The 20,175-nt window shown below is 41.5% G+C and overlaps 2 protein-coding genes and 1 long non-coding RNA gene across 5 annotated transcripts; 1 reads left to right on the forward strand and 2 right to left on the reverse strand.

Moving 5' to 3' along the window:
- Nucleotides 1-13,279: 13,279 nt before the first annotated feature.
- On the forward strand, nt 13,280-20,044 carry LOC123103762 (stomatal closure-related actin-binding protein 1). 3 transcript variants are annotated; one of them, XM_044525439.1, is made up of 9 exons: nt 13,280-13,752; nt 13,938-14,127; nt 14,343-14,405; nt 14,979-15,285; nt 15,375-15,503; nt 15,706-15,798; nt 16,346-16,486; nt 17,186-17,240; nt 19,314-20,044. In XM_044525439.1, the coding sequence occupies exons 4-8, from the start codon at nt 15,238-15,240 to the stop codon at nt 17,198-17,200; spliced, it is 426 nt and encodes a 141-aa protein (XP_044381374.1). In that variant the 5' UTR covers nt 13,280-13,752; nt 13,938-14,127; nt 14,343-14,405; nt 14,979-15,237; the 3' UTR covers nt 17,201-17,240; nt 19,314-20,044. The 3 variants fall into 3 exon arrangements, with proteins under 3 accessions (XP_044381374.1, XP_044381376.1, XP_044381375.1); XM_044525441.1 differs by having other exon boundaries at nt 17,192-17,240; XM_044525440.1 differs by lacking the exons at nt 17,186-17,240; nt 19,314-20,044 and having other exon boundaries at nt 13,938-14,058; nt 16,346-16,987.
- On the reverse strand, nt 17,368-17,868 carry LOC123103763 (uncharacterized). The gene is made up of 3 exons (XR_006449949.1): nt 17,800-17,868; nt 17,583-17,681; nt 17,368-17,504 (listed from the first exon to the last, which is right to left on the reverse strand). It is a non-coding gene; the product is annotated as an uncharacterized lncRNA (long non-coding RNA).
- Nucleotides 18,234-19,085, reverse strand: LOC123101345 (uncharacterized). The gene is made up of 5 exons (XM_044522837.1): nt 18,950-19,085; nt 18,776-18,865; nt 18,603-18,692; nt 18,447-18,530; nt 18,234-18,322 (listed from the first exon to the last, which is right to left on the reverse strand). Exons 1-5 carry the CDS (start codon nt 19,005-19,007, stop codon nt 18,234-18,236), a joined length of 411 nt encoding a protein of 136 aa, XP_044378772.1. The 5' UTR covers nt 19,008-19,085.
- Nucleotides 20,045-20,175: the final 131 nt, after the last annotated feature.

Genomic DNA, 20,175 nt, shown 5'->3' on the forward strand with positions numbered 1-20,175 from the left:
CAGACACATTTCTGCAAAACTTTAGATTAATAATATATAGAATATAGTGATAACAAAAGTAAATATTTTTGTTATGAATTCATTATCCGTCTATACTCGTTGGAATACCGAACGGAAATAAATGTTGCCATTTAGATATATCATAATTCCAACCAGGCAGCTTTATTTCGAGTGCTTCTTTGAAATCCCTTGCAAAACTTTTTAATTTCAGTGCATGCCTCAATTCTTTTTCCTCTAACGATTGTGATGTTTGAATAGGATCCAGAATATATAAACGACGTGCCTCTTTCTCGATGACGTACAAGATGTATCGGCCGATGGATGCATAGGGAAGATAAATCTACAAGTGGAGCTATTAGAAACAACAATAAACCATGATAACAATAGACAAAATACTTTACTTACCTTGTTGCATGATGAGATGTCGTTGTCCATCTCAGGCCAGCTATCAAATAATGTTGCCAACGTCTGGATAGTTTCCTTCTCGCAAAACTTCTGACCTCGTGTTGACTCTAGCATCATGGACTAAGTAAAAAAAATATTTCTTCAACATGTTGATGCTAATGACACATAGAATGAAGAGTTACAATAACTTACACAAAATCGTAGATCCATGTAGTGCACAGGAGGGTATGTGAACAATACTCCCTCGTCACATGCCAGCATACGCACGGCTGTGTTGAAGCAATCATTGTCCATGGGCTGCTCTATGTTAAGTATGCACTGAAGTTTCTTAAGACTTAAGCCCATTAGATCGGGTGTCGAGCTCCGGACCCATACCTTCCTATAAATTGGATGGTAAGAAGAACAATAATATACAACCTCACATTAAATATTGATACCTGATACTTACTCCAAACAACCGGCATCATCGATCGACATGATGTAGTTGCAGAGGCCGGCAAGTAATTCACGTTGGTCCGTGGGTATGATAGTGATTGGTGTAGGACGTTTGTCTTTGACTACGTCAGATGGATTGTCCAATATATTGAGATCAGAATTAGCTAAAGTTTCTTGATCGTCAGGTTGATGGTATATGTGACCTCCTTTTAGCTTATTCAGCTCTGAATCGAGCAAAATGACAGCTATTTTTTGTCGAAAATGTTTCATATCCTCCTACAAGATATATATAAAAACAATTTATATATTATTTTGAGATAAAATAACAAGATAATGTATAAAAACGAAATACCTGGGTGAATTGGTCTGACAGTGCATGTGATGTTCAGTATTCCATATAATTTAGCATAAACAGTCCACATGATACGCTATAGTATTATAAAATAATGCTTTAGAATACCACACAGATGAATCAAATAAACAAACAATTGTAACAAGTGCTTACCCATCGGTTTGTATTGCCTCATGAAACTGCTCTACAACTGTCCATTTTGTAACATTCAGATCGGGCCACTTATGACCTCTGATAAAATCCGGTTTATGCTCTACAAGTTTCAGACACTTCTCGAGTCCTAGTAACTATTTTATATATAAGAAATAGTAGGGATCAAGGCAAACAAAAACATATGTTAAGATGAATAAAAATAATAGATAGTTACCGTAGTAGCAAGGTCATTGCGTTTGACCCGAGAACCAAGTGAGTCCAAAATACTTGAATCTCACGTTTTTTGGCATTGAAGACTGCTAGATACCAATGGTAGCCCGGTATGTTAATTGGAATGAATAACTGGTGTAAATATCATACAAGTCACGGTCGCAATTAGATATAAATATTAATAAATCATTATACATCTGAATTAATAAAAACAATATATAATTATATGCATGGATAACGAGACAAAAACTAACCATGTCTTGCTGTAGATAAGTATTAACATGATGCACGATGTGGTGATATTTTTGTTGGGGAACGCAGTAATTTTAAAATTTTCCTACGCACACGCAAGATCATGGTGATGCATAGCAACGAGAGGGGAGAGTATGATCTACGTACCCTTGTAGATCGCAACGGAAGCGTTAACACAACATAGAGGAAGTAGTCGTACGTCTTCTTCCCGATCCGACCGATCCAAGCACCGTTACTCCGGCACCTCCGAGTTCTTAGCACACGTACAGCTCGATGACGCTCCCCGGGCTCCGATCCAGCAAAGCTTCGGGGATGAGTTCCGTCAGCACGACGGCGTGATGACGATGATGATGTTCTACCGACGCAGGGCTTCGCCTAAGCACTACAACGATATGATCGAGGTGGAATAAGGTGGCAGGGGGCACCGCACATGGCTAAGGAATGATCACGAGGATCAACTTGTGTTTCTTGATCTCTCTTTGGTGCTAGCCCTGCCCCTCTATTTATATCTTGAGCCCTGGGGTTGAAACTTGGAGTTAAAGCCTTCACAAAGTCGGTTTCACCCGATAGGCAAGAGTCCTTCTCAGACTCCAAGGCCAGACGCCAGGGATCCCGACGTCTGGCCCCAGACGCCAGGGACCCTGGCGTCTGGCCCCTGGACTCCGCAAAACTTCCTTTTGCGCTTTCCAAAAACCTTGTGGGCTTTCCCCTTTGGCCCAAATAAAGTGTTCTCGTACCCAAACATTTCGGGAAACATCCGGAACCCCTTCCGGTGATTTCCGGAACCCTTCTGGTGACCAAACACTATTATCATATATATCAAACTTTATCTTCGGACCATTCCGGAGTTCCTTGTCATGTCCGTGATCTCATCTCGGACTCCGAACAACATTCGGTACATCAAAATGCATAAAACTCATAACAACTGTCATCGTAACTTTAAGCGTGCGGACCCTACGGTTCGAGAACAATGTAGACATGACCGAGACACGTCTCCGGTCAATAACCAATAGCGGGACCTGGATGCCCATATTGGCTCCTACATATTCTACGAAGATCTTTATCGGTCAGACCGCATAACAACATACGTTGTTTCCTTTGTCATCGGTATGTTACTTGCCCGAGATTCGATCGTGGGTATCCAATACCTAGTTCAATCTCGTTACCGGCAAGTCTCTTTACTCGTTCCGTAATACATCATCTCACAACTAACATATTAGTTGTAATGCTTGCAAGGCTTATGTGATGTGCATTACCGAGAGGGCCCAGAGATACCTCTCCGACAATCGGAGTGACAAATCCTAATCTCGAAATACGCCAACCCAACATCTCCCTTTGGAGACACCTATAATGCTCCTTTATAATCACCCAGTTACGTTGTGACGTTTGGTAGCACCCAAAGTGTTCCTCCGGCAAACGGGAGTTGCATAATCTCATAGTCATAGGAACATGTATAAGTCATGAAGAAAGCAATAGCAACATACTAAACGATCGGGTGCTAAGCTAATGGAATGGGTCATGTCAATCAGATCATTCAACTAATGATGTGACCTCGTTAATCAAATAACAACACTTTGTTCATGGTTAGGAAACATAACCATCTTAGATTAACGAGCTAGTCAAGTAGAGGCATACTAGTGACACTCTGGTTGTCTATGTATTCACACATGTATTATGTTTCCGGTTAATACAATTCTAGCATGAATAATAAACATTCATCATGAAATAAGGAAATAAATAATAACTTTATTATTGCCTCTAGGGCATATTTCCTTTAGTCTCCCACTTGCACTAGAGTCAATAATCTAGATCACATCACCATGTGATTAACATCGATAGTTCACATCATCATGTGATTAACACCTATAGTTCACATCGTCATGTGACCACCACCCAAAGGGTTTACTAGATTCGGTAATCTAGTCCACATCGCTATGTGATTAACACCCAAAGAGTACTAAGGTGTGATCATGTTTTGCTTGTGAGAGAATCTTAGTCAACGGGCCTGCCAAATTTAGATCCGTATGTATTTTGCAAAATTCTATGTCTACAATGCTCTGCACGGAGCTACTCTAGCTAATTGCTCCCACTTTCAATATGTATCCAGATTGAGACTTAGAATCATCTGGATCAGTGTCAAAAACTTGCATCGACGTAACCGTTTACGACGAACCCTTTTGTCACGTCCATAATCGAGAAACATATCCTTATTTTACTAAGGATAATTCTGACCGCTGTCCAGTGATCTACTCCTAGATCACTATCGTAATCCCTTGCTTAATCAGTGCAGGGTATACAATAGATCTGGTATACATCATGACATACTTTATAGAACCTATGGCCAAGGCATAGGGAATGACTTTCATTCTCTTTCTATCTTCTGCCGAGGTCGGGCTTTGAGTCTTACTCAACTTTACACCTTGTAATACAGGCAAGAACTCTTTCTTTGACTGCTCCATTTTGAACTACTTCAAAATCTTGTCAAGGTATGTACTCATTGAAAAAACTTATCAAGCGTCTTGATCTATCTTTATAGATCTTGGAGCTCAATATGTAAGCAGCTTCACCGAAGTCTTTCTTTGAAAAACTCCTTTCAAACACTCCTTTATGCTTTACAGAATAATTCTACATTATTTCCGATCAACAATATGTCATTCACATATACTTATCAGAAATGTTGTAGTGCTCCCACTCACTTTCTTGCAAATACAGGCTTCACCGCAAGTCTGTATAAAACTATATGCTTTGATCAACTCATCAAAGCGTATATTCCAACTCCGAGATGCTTGCACCAGTCCACAGATGGATCGCTGGAGCTTGCACATTTTGTTAGCACCTTTCGGATTGACAAAACCTTCTGGTTGCATCATATACAACTCTTCTTTAGTAAATCCATTAAGGAATGCAGTTTTGTTTATCCATTTGCCAGATTTCATAAAATGCAACAATTACTAACATGATTCGGACAGACTCAAGCATAGATACGAGTGAGAAGCTCTCATCGTAGTCAACACCTTGAACTTGTCGAAAACCTTTTGCGGCAATTCTAGCTTTGAAGATAGTAACACTACTATCAGCGTCCGTCTTCCTCTTGAAGATCCATTTATTTTCTATGGCTTGCCGATCATCGGGCAAATCCATCAAAGTCCATACTTTGTTTTCATACATGGATCATATCTCAGATTTCATGGCCTCAAACCATTTCACAGAATCTGGGCTCATCATCGCTTCCTCATAGTTCGCAAGGTCGTCATGGTCTAGTAACATGACTTCCAGAACAGGATTACCGTACTACTCTCGTGCGGATCTCACTCTGGTTTACCTACGAGATTCAGTAGTAACTTGATCTGAAGTTTCATGATCATCATCATTAGCTTCCTCACTAATTGGTGTAGGTGTCACAGGAACAAATTTCTGTGATGAACTACTTTCCAATAAAGGAGAAGGTACAATTACCTTATCAAGTTTTCTACTTTCCTCCCACTCACCTCTTTCAAGAGAAACTCCTTCTCTAGAAAGGATCCATTCTTAGCAATGAATGTCCTGCCTTCGGATCTGTGATAGAAGGTGTACCTAACAGTCTCCTTTGGGTATCCTATGAAGACACATTTCTCCGATTTGGGTTCGAGCTTATCAGGTTGAAGCTTTTTCACATAAGCATCGCAGCCCCAAACTTTAAGAAACGACAACTTTGGTTTCTTGCCAAACCATAGTTCATAAGGCGTCGTCTCAACGGATTTTGATGGTGCCCTATTTAACGTGAATGCAGTTGTCTCTAATGCATAACCCCAAAACGATAGTGGTAGATCGGTAAGATACATCATAGATTGCACTATATCCAATAAAGTACGGTTATGACGTTCGGACACACCATTACATTGTGGTGTTCCAGGTGGCATGAGTAGTGAAACTATTTCACATTGTTTTTAACTGAAGGCCAAACTCGTAACTCAAATACTCTTCTCTACGATCAGATCGTAGAAACTTTATTTTCTTGTTATGATGATTTTTCACTTCACTCTGAAATTCTTTGAACTTTTCAAATGTTTCAGACTTATGTTTCATCAAGTAGATATACTCATATCTGCTCAAATCATCTGTGAAGATCAGAAAATAATGATACCTGTCGCGAGCCTCAATATTCATCGGACCACATACATCAGTATGTATGATTTCCAACAAATCTGTTGCTCGCTCCATTGTTCCGAAGAACAGAGTCTTAGTCATCTTGCCCATGAGGCATGGTTCGCAAGCATCAACTGATTCATAATCAAGTGATTCCAAAAGCCCATCAGCATGGAGTTTCTTCATGCGCTTTACACCAATATGACCTAAACAGCAGTGCCACAAATAAGTTGCACTATCATTATTAACTTTGCATCTTTTGGTTTCAATATTATGATTATGTGTATTACTATGATCGAGATCCAACAAACTATTTTCATTGGGTGTGTAACCATATAAGGTTTTATTCATGTAAACAGAACAACAATTTATTCTTTTACTTAAATGAATAACCGTATTACAATAAACATGATCAAATCATATTCATGCTCAACGCAAACACCAAATAACACTTATTCAGGTTCAACACTAATCTCAAAAGTATAGGGAGTGTGCGATGATGATCATATCAATCTTGGAACCACTTCCAACACACATCGTCACTTCACCCTTAACTAGTCTCTGTTTATTCTGCAACTCCCGTTTCGAGTTACTAATCTTAGCAACTGAACTAGTATCAAATACTAAGGGTTTGCTATAAACACTAGTAAAGTACACATCAATAACATGTATATCAAATATACTTATGTTCACTTTGCCATCCTTCTTATCCGCCAATCACTTGGGGTAGTTCCGCTTCCAGTGACCAGTCCCTTTGCAGTAGAAGCACTTAGTCTCAGGCTTAGGACCAGACTTGGGCTTCTTCACTTGAGCAGCAACTTGCTTGCCGTTCTTCTTGAAGTTCCCCTTCTTCCCTATGCCCTTTTCTTGGAACTAGTGAGCTTGTCAACCATCAACACTTGATGTTTTCCTTGATTTCTACCTTCGTTGATTTCAGCATCACGAAGAGCTTGGGAGTTGTTTCCGTTATACCTTGCATATTATAGTTCATCACGAAGTTCTACTAACTTGGTGATGGTGACTAGAGAATTCTGTCAATCACTATCTTATCTGGAAGATTAACTCCCACTTGATTCAAGCGATTGTAGTACCCAGACAATCTGGGCACATGCTCACTAGTTGAGCGATTCTCCTCCATCTTTTAGCTATAGAACTTGTTAGAGACTTCATATCTCTCAACTCGGGTATTTGCTTGAAATATTAACTTCAACTCCTGGAACATCTCCTATGCTCCATGACGTTCAAAACGTCTTTGAAGTCCCGATTCTAAGCCGTTAAGCATGGTGCACTAAACTATCAAGTAGTCATCATATTGAGCTAGCCAAACGTTCATAACGTCTGCATCTGCTCCTGCAATAGGTCTGTCACCTAGCGGTGCATCAAGGACATAATTCTTCTGTGCAGCAATGAGGATAAACCTCAGATCACGGATCCAATCCGCATCATTGCTACTAACATCTTTCAACACAATTTTCTCTAGGAACATATACAAATAAACATATGAAAGCAACAACGCGAGCTATTGATCTACAACATAGATATGCTAATACTACCAGGACTAAGTTCATGATAAATTAAAGTTCAATTAATCATATTACTTAAGAACTCCCACTTAGATAGACATCCCTCTAATCTTCTAAGTGATCACGTGATCCAAATCAACTAAACCATGTCCGATCATCACGTGAGATGGAGTAGTTTCATTGGTGAACATCATTATGTTGATCATATCTACTATATGATTCACGCTCGACCTTTCGGTCTCCGTGTTCCGAGGCCATATCTGTATATGCTTGGCTCGTCAAGTATAACCTGAGTATTCCGCGTGTGCAACTGTTTTGCACCCATTGTATTTGAACATAGAACCTATCACACCCGATCATCACGTGGTGTCTCAGCACGAAGAACTTTCGCAACGGTGCATACTCAGGGAGAACACTTCTTGATAATTTAGTGAGAGATCATCTTATAATGCTACCGTCAATCAAAGCAAGATAAGATGCATAAAAGATAAACATCATGTGCAATCAATATAAGTGATATGATATGGCCATCATCATCTTGTGCCTGTGATCTCCATCTCCGAAGCACCGTCATGATCACCATCGTCACCGGCGCGACACCTTGATCTCCATCGTAGCATCGTTGTCGTCTCGCCAATCTTATGCTTCCACGACTATCGCTACCGCTTAGTGATAAAGTAAGCATTACATCGCGATTGCATTGCATACAATAAAGCGACAACCATATGGCTCCTGCCAGTTGCCGATAACTCGGTTACAAAACATGATCATCTCATACAATAAAATTTAGCATCATGTCTTGACCATATCACATCACAACATGCCCTGCAAAAACAAGTTAGACGTCCTCTACTTTGTTGTTGCAAATTTTACGTGGCTGCTATGAGCTTAAGTAAGAACCAATCTCACCTACGCATCAAAACCACAACGATAGTTTGTCAATTTGACTCTGTTTTAACCTTCGCAAGGACCGGGCATAGCCACACTCGGTTCAACTAAAGTTGGAGAGACAGTCGCCCGCAAGCCACCTATGTGCAAAGCACGTCGGGGAAACCCGTCTCGCGTAAGCGTACGCGTAATGTTGGTCCGGGTCGTCTCGTCCAACAATACCGCCGAACCAAAGTATGACATGCTGGTAGGTAGTATGACTTATATCGCCCACAACTCACTTGTGTTCTACTCGTGCAAATAACATCAAACCATAAAACCTAGGCTCTGATACCACTGTTGGGGAACGTAGTAATTTCAAAATTTTCCTACGCACACGCAAGATCATGGTGATGCATAGCAACGAGAGGGGAGAGTATGATCTACGTACCCTTGTAGATCGCAACGGAAGCATTGACACAACATAGAGGAAGTAGTCGTACGTCTTCTTCCCGATCCGACCGATCCAAGCACCGTTACTCCGGCACCTCCGAATTCTTAGCACACGTACAGCTCGGTGATGCTCCCCGGGCTCTGATCCAGCAAAGCTTCGGGGATGAGTTCCGTCAGCACGACAGCGTGATGACGATGATGATGTTCTACCGATGCAGGGCTTCGCCTAAGCACTACAATGATATGATCGAGGTGGAATAAGGTGGCAGGGGGCACCGCACACGGCTAAGGAACGATCACGAGGATCAACTTGTGTTTCTTGATCTCTCTTTGGTGCTAGCCCTGCCCCTCTATTTATATCTTGAGCCCTGGGGTCGAAACTTGGAGTTAAAGCCTTCACAAAGTCGGTTTCACCCGATAGGCAAGAGTCCTTCTCGGACTCCAGGGCCAGACGCCAGGGATCCGGGCGTCTGGACCCAGACGCCAGGGACCCTGGCGTCTGGCCCCTGGACTCCGCAAAACTTCCTTTTGCGCTTTCCAAAAACCTTGTGGGCTTTCCCCTTTGGCCCAAATAAAGTGTTCTCGTACCCAAGCATTTCGGGAAACATCCGGAACCCCTTCCGGTGATTTCCGGAACCCTTCCGGTGACCAAACACTATTATCATATATATCAAACTTTATCTCCGGACCATTCCGGTGTTCCTCGTCATGTCTGTGATCTCATCTCGGACTCCGAACAACATTCGGTACATCAAAATGCATAAAACTCATAACAACTGTCATCGTAACTTTAAGCGTGCGGACCCTACGGTTCGAGAACAATGTAGACATGACCGAGACACGTCTCCGGTCAATAACCAATAGCGGGACCTGGATGCCCATATTGGCTCCTACATATTCTACGAAGATCTTTATCGGTCAGACCGCATAACAACATACGTTGTTCCCTTTGTCATCGGTATGTTACTTGCCCGAGATTCGATCGTCGGTATCCAATACCTAGTTCAATCTTGTTACCGGCAAGTCTCTTTACTCGTTCCATAATACATCATCTCACAACTAACATATTAGTTGTAATGCTTGCAAGGCCTATGTGATGTGCATTACCGAGAGGGCCCAGAGATACCTCTCCGACAATCGGAGTGACAAATCCTAATCTCGAAATACGCCAACCCAACATCTCCCTTTGGAGACACCTGTAATGCTCCTTTATAATCACCCAGTTACGTTGTGACGTTTGGTAGCACCCAAAGTGTTCCTCCGGCAAACGGGAGTTGCATAATCTCATAGTCATAGGAACATGTATAAGTCATGAAGAAAGCAATAGCAACATACTAAACGATCGGGTGCTAAGCTAATGGAATGGGTCATGTCAATTAGATCATTCAACTAATGATGTGACCTCGTTAATCAAATAACAACACTTTGTTCATGGTTAGGAACATAACCATCTTTGATTAACGAGCTAGTCAAGTAGAGGCATACTAGTGACACTCTGGTTGTCTATGTATTCACACATGTATTATGTTTCCGGTTAATACAATTCTAGCATGAATAATAAACATTCATCATGAAATAAGGAAATAAATAATAACTTTATTATTGCCTCTAGGGCATATTTCCTTTAATTTTGATGGGTCTATGTCTCTTTCCCCGTCTTCTTTTATCTGGCCAGATACAAACGTGCTAACAATGTGTACCTTTTCACCCGCTCTGTCTTGTAGATGGTCGTGAGCAAGCATGCAATATATGTAAGCATTTATCACCTGTAATCAACATTTAGATTATGTGTACATTTTATGATATTAAATATTGTTCATAATATTAATTACAAAGTTTGTGCAATTGGTCTTACACCGTGATGTAAAAACATATCATCTTTCATAAGGCATTCCAAATCGTCGGTTGATAACAAGGCATCTCCAATGTCCACGAACTGGGTATTCTTGGGGGCAGACTTGATTGATTCGATGACTGTATATCCCTAGGGGTACAAACATAGTCTGCCGAATTCATAAATAAATGAGCCAATTTAGCAATCAAACTGAGCAAAAATAGTTGAATACAAGAGGCAATATCACAAAAATAAGATTGATAGTAATATTAAAAAATACCTTGTGAGATAACATGTAAATTAGCATCCTTTTTTGGTTTGTTATGAGATATAACCTCTTCGACATTTTTATGTTGTGAATTTTTGTCCCCTTGCAGCAACATCGCATATGAACCCTCAATGGATTCTTTCCGTGCATCTCCAAAGTCCATATCCATGTCTCCTATATTCTAAAAAAACAAAAATATAAAAATAGACCTTTCGTGTTTTCATGTATAATATACATACAGAGGAAGGTTAGCTATATGCACCTCTTCTCGTGGTGTTTCAGTGCGGTCTGTCATCGTTACATCAGTGCATATGTCGGAACCCATCACTTTGTATCTACGATGAAATATATATGATGAAATATAAATGATGTTTTCTACTGCATAATATAATCATATATAATATCTGAAAAAATAGTAGTGATAATAACATACTATTTTCTCTATAAAAACATATTTGACATTATTAGGAAAAAATGTTGATTAAATAATTTAAATAATTGTACTAACACAAAATTAGGGGAAAACAACAAATTGTAATGTTCATATATAATGAGTAGTCATATGAAAATTATTTAAATTATTTATATAGGCCATGGAAATTTGTCAAATAAAAGAAAAAAACATGCAAACAAACCTTCTTCAACCAAGTAGATTTATTTATACATCAACCAAGTTTTGTTGTGGTACCCTTAGTATATGAAAGATAAATATAAAAAATATTTATTTTTATGAACAATATTTAATGAATATATATACTTTTATTGTTTCTGTTTAATAAATAAATATAAATTACCTTATCCACATTATATTTTTTTCTGAGGGATTACATTATAACTGGACAAATGGGCCGGCACTTACCGACCAGGAACGCGTGGTGGCCTCCACGGCCCATGCACTATAAAGTTGCCTAACGGGCCGGCTCGACGGCCCACCTGGCACGCTGGCGTCTGGGCCAAACCCTAACACCATTCACTCACCACACTCCCCTCCACTCACTCATTTCCTCTCGCCCTCTCCCCTTCCCCGCCGCGTGCCTCGACGACCCGGCGCCCGCGCAACTCCGCCCGCTGACCGCCGGATCCCATGCCGCGGCAAATCTTGGGGTGGCCTCACCGGCCCTCTCCACCCCCACCAGCAGCTCGGCCCTCTCCCCTCCCCCCGCCGCATGGTCGCGCGCCTCGACGAGCCGGTGCCCGCGCGACTCCACCCGCCGGATCCATCCCATGTCGCGGCAGATATTGGAGCGCGTGTTTTTACCCCTCGCTACTACTAAGTTGATAGTAACCCACGCTACTACTAAGCAGTCTCTATCGTGCCCCCCTGGGACATGCCATAGTAGTAGCGAGGGGTATGAACCCGCGCTACTACTAAGTTGATAGTGGTAGAGCGGGTTTATACCCCTCGCTACTATTAAGTAAAAGGTAGGTGAAGTCCCCATATCCTCGGTTGAATCCCTCCTCTCTCCCACACTCTTCCATTCCCCTTCTCCTCCCACCCGTGATTCCCATCCTCGCCCACCGCCGCCACCGATCTCACACCTCGGCGCCTTCCCCAAATTCGGTGACCTCTCCCATCGCAGCCCCCTCCCCGGCCCCTCCTTCCTCCTCCGTTGCTGGAAGGAGAGGGAAACCAGCAGAACATCGTCCATGGCGGCGACCAGATCCACCATGGATGCAACCACTTGCACCTCCTCGCTGGGACAAGGCCTCCTGAGGACATGCGAGCACCATGGCCAAGGGTCCTACGACAAGCAGTAGCAGGTCACCGGGCTTCATCTAGGTTTCGAGCGTCGGCTCCAACTTCGGCGGCCACTAGTGAGTTCCTCCTCCTACTCCTCTCTATCTCTCTCTCTTCCTCATTCAAATAATTTTCTCTTCTTTTGTAGCAGATGAGAGGTGCGGGAACGAGTTGGGTGGGGAGCCACCATCACCATGGACAACTTCATCCCCTCCAGGACCAGCAACAACCATGGTTGGAGAGGACGATGACGCCCAGCAGCAGCAACCATGGATGAAATTTATTTATTTTAATTCCCAATTAGTTAGTAGTAGCGCGGGGCCCTAACAATCTTCTTAATAATCAAGAAAACATCAAAGCTTTTGCCTTGTGTTTGAATTTATTTGCTCATACTCATTTCCTCAACTAAAATTCAGATATATCAAATGTGTTTTTTACCAGTATTTTTTTCAACTTTTATAGATATTATTTATACAGGAAACCTTTTAAAGCATCAAATGATTATGACTATAAAAATAATGGATTTTATTAGAACAATGTGAGGTAAATCAGACACGGCCGATAAAAAGAAGACAATCTCTCCCCCATCACTGCCTAGTACAGTAGTCTACGTAGTAGTATTAAGAAAAAAACGTTAGATTTCTCAAAAAAAACGTCAGTCATCCTCTCCACTGCTGCCTCACGTTCTTCTCTGGATAGTTCCCCACCACTGCCTCACAATCTCCTCCGTTCCCCATTCTCTCCACCACAACCAGCGCTCCCTGGTCAGGCCGCCCCCTCCCCTTCGTCACCACCGCCGGCGCTCCCTGGTCAGGCTGCCCTCTCCTTCGTCACCAGCGTCGCCGCTCCCTAGCAGGCCGCCCCTCCCCTTCGAATCAGATCGCAGAAGTGGCCGGGGAGATCCTCGAGCTCAGCATGCTCGCGCCAGTGGTAGGCACCGTTGGATGCGGACGCGGAGGCTCGGGACTTGCACGCCCTACTCTACCCTGTTCCTTCCAATCCGGCCCCGAAGTGCTCGAGGAGGCACTCGAGGTCGGCATGCTCACCGGCGACGCTGGGTCCCTCCATTCTCCTGGTTCCCTCACCGTCGCCAACATGAGCCTCTCCACCCTCTCCCGCGCGATTGTCCAGGTCTAGGTAATCTCTCTCTCCCTGACCCTGCCGTATGCTCCTCCCCGTCAATTCGGTTAGTCGCCAGGTGCATCGCCTCACTGAGATATCACAATGAATATTCCTTTTCAAGACTGTCCATATTTTGTTCTGTTAAAGGGCTTTGTTAAAAAATCTGATTTAACTGAGTATTATTCTGCTCTAAATTGCAGCCCCTTCTGGTTGTGAGTGGATCCAAGAGTTCACATGATGCGGTATCTTTTTGAAAGATGATACATTATCTTCATAAAAGAAAGGAAGTTGGAGAAGTTATTACTGAAGAGGAATTCAGTGGTATGTGCTTCTCAAGAGCTAAACTGGAACAAGAAGTGCATGACTCTCATGCCTACACTAACTAATCAGGTAGCATATGCAAATTTTTAACCATACTACATCCAGATATGACATTTGAATATAAAAACTGGCAATTCATATTATAAAATGGAACAAAAATGGGTGTCGCGTTTATTCTTTAGAGAGTGTGTTTTCTATTAGAATGGTTCCTTTCAAGAATGTAATATGAGAAATCATCTGCTTAGTTGGTGGTTGTATTGATGATTCGGCCCTTAATGGTTCAGACTTCCCGAAGGAGAAGAAGGAGGTGCGGAAAGAGGATGGGAGCAACAAATCTGAATCAAAGAGTATGTTTTGTTGTGGATCTTCTATGGAATGTTGTTGCTAGTAACCAAGCATGCTTTCTCTTTAGTTCCTCTATGAAAGTAGCATCAAATTGGGATTTTGTTGATGATTTGCAAAGCTTAATTGAGACATAATTCTCTCAGTTCCCACTTTTGCAAATCGTGATTGTTAGTTGAAGTCAGTTGGTTCTCCCGATCCCAGTTGCTTCTAATGCAGGTCTGTAGTCCTGAGTTTAGTGGGTGATTCTGTACGATCTTGCGATGATTATAACTGCAACACTTGAGGGTTGGTAGTAGCACATGCCCAAGGCTTGATGAACTCGTATGGCTTTTGTTCTCTTTCTTTTGGAGGGGAGAACTCTTCCACTTGCTTCTGCCTTTTCATCAGCTTCCATGCTGCAGTTTGACAATTTTTATTTCGGTGTTATTTTTTGGGTTCCCTTTTCCCATCTTTTATGTTTGTCGATGGGTCATTAAAACAGAAAACGGTGATGTATGAACCATTTTGACCAATGATTTATTCATTGTGTCCACCAGTGATCTTTTGAGATACTGACGCTTGTTTTTTGGAATTAGGGGTGAGAATTACTTATCGATGACTCGGGCATCAACTCTTGATTTTCGGCGGAACACACAGGGTCAGAACAACTGGTCTGGGCCGTTGCGCCCAGTAAATGCCATCAAAAATAAATTCCCTACCTACAAGAATGGTATGAATGGGATAGTCATCAAATTTGCTGATGAGCCAGAAACGCCATGACTTAAGGAGTCTGTTGCCAAAGAGACAGCAGATCTGCTTGATCGGCGTCAGTGTCTTTCAGTCCGCGAGCTCGCAATGAAATTTGAGAAGGGCCTCAGTACTGCCACATTATTATCTAACGAGGTATGGGTCTTCCTGATTCCTGAACACTCATTTAGCAATTGGTTCAGTTATTACAGACCTTAAGTTATTGCATTGGCTTTAACTCTCAGGTTAAATGTAAACAAGTGGCTTTATTGGAGCGATACATCCTTCTGAATAATCTAAAGAGTGTATTGGAGTCACTGAGAGGTCAAGTAGCTGGCAAATATAAGGATGAAATTGAGGAATCGGTATCTATGGTTGGTTTTTCTTCTTTTGAACCATATTTACAGCCACGTGAAGGATTATTGTTCCTCAGTGCGTTTTTAGAGTATCTTTAATGACACTGCAAGTGTTCTAAACTAACCAATATGGTTTCTTAAAAGAAGTCTCCAGCTAAATATATATGCCTAAATCATCCCTTTGTTTGCGAGCACTTTAATAGTTTGACACTTTCTATAGGTGGATATTTTAGCAGTTCAGCTGTCCAAAACAGAAAATGAGTTGCTTCAGCAGAAAACCGAGGTCACGAGAATAGCGACTTCACTAAAACTGGTGAGTTGATCCTTGTACTTTGGAAGTATCTTTATTCTATGGACCTTTGTAAGCACATTTTAGTACCATGATCCATTCTGTGTTCTCTGTTTACATTGTACTATCAAATGTCATGTGTATTTTCCCTGCTTGCTACTGGCTTTGGAGGAAAACTTAGTTCCGTCGTTTTTAAATGTAAATTATCTGCCATGATTAAGCAAGCCAAGCTGAAGTTTTGCCTTTGTTGGGACTTCTGAAACAGACTATCAAACAGTACTACAAATTTGAAATGGTGTTCTTTTCTTGCAAATGCACAACAAATTTTCAGGGGCCTGCCGATGGTTTGTTGAACAGCAAATTTTTAGGAGTTCTTCCTGATTTTCTTACCATGGTTAAGAAAATAACATGCTGGCAATAATTTGTGCGTAAAGCATGTTCCAATTCCTCTTGGATTGGCGCGTCGTTTTAGTATTTTTTATAAACATCATTTATCCATATCAAGTATGCTTAATCTTGGTATATTCCCATTTTTCATTTTGACAAATCACTCTTTCTATATCGTTCATAGGCTTCTGAAGATGCTAGGAGAATTGTTGACGAAGAACGAACTAATGCACGCATGGAGATTGAAAATGCTAGAGCTGTTGTACAAAGAGTTCAAAAAGTACTTAAAGAGAAAGAGAACAGTTCACAAAGAATTAGAAAGCAGGTAAATTGTATATAATTTTATGAGCAACATATTATCTTGTTTTCTGTACTTTAGTACCAAGCTTACCTGGAACTTATGCCTGAATCTGTATTCCTTATATATTCTTTTATTTATGTCATATACAATTACTCCCCTTGACTTCTGTACAGTTTTTCTGTTCAAAACCAGTGGTAGTTTATTTTAATTTGACTATGCAACCTTCTACGTACTGCATCATACAGCAACAGATCTTCCTGCCCAACTTTGCTTTTATTGCTTGCTTGTCCAGATGCTGTGCTTTGACACTGTCCTCAATTTGTTATACTCATTGTATTACTTGCTCTATCTTGAGAATGTAGATTCATTCGGTTGGGATATAGTTGGTATTAAAGTACTACATATCCATTGTGAATAATTTTAGACTATTCCATCGAAGCATTTTGTCCTCATGCAATTTCTATTACATGTAATGACTTAATATTATGACTCTGATGATATATATCTTCAAGCAGTCCTATTATATTTGTTTGTTTTCTGGCATGTTGAAACACTTAATAAGTTATTTGTTTGTTTTTCTGGCTCAAATATATATATGAGATTTCATTAAAAAGTTAGGCAGTCAACTATGGTCATGACTTAAAAAGTTAGGTGTATGACACACATGCGATGTCCAGAATAGACTGTTAGCCTATAATATCTGAAAGAACTGTTTGTATTTAGTTGCAGCCCACCTAATAGGACTGCTTGATTCCGTCGAGTATGGAAAAAGCGAAAGGTATTTTACGGTCTCTTTTGCGTTCTTCTTATGTTACTTGCATATTTTCTGTGGTATCATTCAAGTCATCTACTGATGTCTTCCTTGGGTTTCTCTCAAAAGCGAAAGGTAAAAACAACATGATAGCAAATGAGTATGGAAAAAGCACAATCATTTTACCTTCTATATTTTTATCTGCAATTACATCAGACGTGCCCATAGCTTTAGGAGGATATGTTGATTCATTATGCGAGATTGATGTATCAACCGAGCTAGCTGGGTCATCTAATATAACATGCTTGGTTAGTATTTATTAAAATGGCTGAACCATGAATGCTAGGATGTAACATAAAATAATCTTACTTGAATTACAAAGGGGACGAAGATCAACTTTCCTGTGCTTATCATCTCACGTGGGTTTGATTAGCTGCCCCAACATATGATCTGCCCCAACATTAGTTCCTATTGTAATCCAGCATGGGCGTTCAGAAAGCAAAGAGAAGTTAAACATAATCACAAATAGTATGATTGTCAAATACGCACATATAACTAACGACATTGTAAATCCACCAATATGTACCAGGGATCACATATGAAGATTGTTGAACATTTGTGATATCACATAGAGTACGGCGGTGAACAATCGGCCCGTCGTCTAGATGGTTTATAAAACCATCCGACTTCTTAGTGCGATAAGATGCCCGCCTCCACGCGTTGATAAGATCCCTATGGTCTACCATTTTTACAACAGGTATGAGAGTTAGAGAACAAAAAAAGTATGTACAAATCACTTAGGTAGATGTTGATACAACATCTATGAAACCAACACGGGGAACATCTATGAAGTCAGGTTACTATAACGATTAATTTGCATACTATAGGTATTCAGAAAAACCCAAGAGTAGTCAGCAAAATCATGCTTAAATACTTACCGGTCTTTGAAAGGGATGGCTGATTATCCTCTTGTAACCTGACCATATCCTCCTCTTTTTTCTTCCGATAAGATTCACGCCTCTATGCGTTGAACTGCTCCCTTGTTTCGCCAATGTTTTTTTCTTCATTACATACAGCTACTGTTGCATGCTGCTCGGAAGTTTTGTCATCTGCATTACGTTAAGCGTAAAAACCACAAAGCCCATTAAGCTCATCTGGGAAAATGGACTAAACCTCTCTGATCCGCTACCGGAGATGTCGATTTGGAAGCTGTATAAGCATGCCTGTGAATACCTTGAGTATCACCTCGTAGCTTAGTCATACCATCCTTATTATTCTCAGAATACGACGGAATCCCGTCGTTTGAAGGTTCCCGCCCTACATCTTAGCAATCAACAAAATATACGATATGCACGAAACATTAGCAGCAATCTTGACACAGTCTTATACCTGCTCCCGTCGTGTAAATATCGTGAATATTTGCATGTAAGGGTATGAAGTTTGCATTGTAGTCTCCAACATTTATCCCGCTCGTAAGGACTGCAACACATAAAATGCATTCTGCCACTTTCAGAAATGCACGTGAGGCAACATTTATAACCAATCTTCGCACAGTATTATACCTGATTCCGTCGTGTAAACGTTATCAACAATTTCAGCTACGGGTATGATGCTCGCATTGTGTTCTGCATCACTTCTCCCGCTTGTAAGACCTGGAAGACATTATGCATACAGTCTGTCACTGTCAGATATTCAGGTCTCGCAACTAAACAAAAACATGGTAGACTGCATCATACCTGTAGTTACGTCATCTTCTGGTTGATGTTCGCGTGCCGTGCTTTTTGAATTCCCCATATGCAACTATTGAATGGAAAAAATCATGAAGACAGAAATGGTAGTTCTTTGATGATCTTCACCAACATGGTAATTTCTTCTACATCTTTGACATTCTGCAAGGGTTATTGTTCTACATATATACTGCAATTGTATTTTATTCTACATATATACTGCAATGGCACTTTCATCTACATCTTCTACATCTCTGTACTTTATTAGAATGCAAGTGTTTTTGTTCTATCTTTAGTTCAGCACAAGTGGAAACATACTCTTGGGTCCTGTATGGTTTATGTTTTCTTTTTTGCCATATTCACTCAAGTGCAGGATGCAGGATACTCCTTGGTACAAAAAAAATGCCAATTGCCAACTGTAAACATGTGTACTTGAGTCTATTTTTAACATGAAAAAAACCTAAAGTGTGTGCAACAGAAATCAATCTCGCAGGCGGATCCATCCCTGTGAAAGCACTTGCCATGGCTGTATGACATGCGATGGATGTATGGGCTGTGAGATGTATGAGATGCGATTGTATGGCATTTGAGATGTATGAGATGCGATTGACGTATGAGATGGTTTGTATACCTATTTTTCGGATCCAGGACGTGTTCTGGCCGGATCCTGGACGTGTCCGTGTATACTCGTCTAGGATCAGCGCCGGATCCTGGATCAAGGGCGAGGAGTTCAGCGCGGCGGCGAAGTGATGGAGGGCGGCGGCGACCTGATCCAGGACCAGCGCCGGATCGTCGAGGTGTTCAGCGCGGCGGCGAAGTGATGGAGGGTCGCGGCGACCTTGTCCAGTATCGACGCGGATGGAGGACGACGAGTGAAGCAGGGGCGGCGACCTCGACCACGATGGAGGGCGGCGACGATGGAGGGCAGCGACTGAAGCGCGTCGGCGCAGGGATGTAGGGCGGCCACGAAGGGAGACCTCACTCGATAACAGGACTCGTCGCTCCTACGTGTGTCCGCATGGTTTTTCTGTCGCTGGTTAACCGTCGTAGATTATTTTGTCGCAGGTTAACCTTCGTACGTCTATTGAGGGTCACATGTGGATAGGTGCGGGTTCGGGCCTCAGGAGGAGGTTTTTTTGGTTTGTGGTGGCTTAGTCAGAGGTGGGAGGAGGTACCAAAATAAACCATGGGAGGTGGGACTAAAAAAACCTGGAAGCGAGACTACCAACTGCTCC

The sequence above is a fragment of the Triticum aestivum genome, chromosome 5A (genome assembly GCF_018294505.1).
Source record: "Triticum aestivum cultivar Chinese Spring chromosome 5A, IWGSC CS RefSeq v2.1, whole genome shotgun sequence".
Classification (NCBI taxonomy): Eukaryota; Viridiplantae; Streptophyta; class Magnoliopsida; order Poales; family Poaceae; genus Triticum; species Triticum aestivum.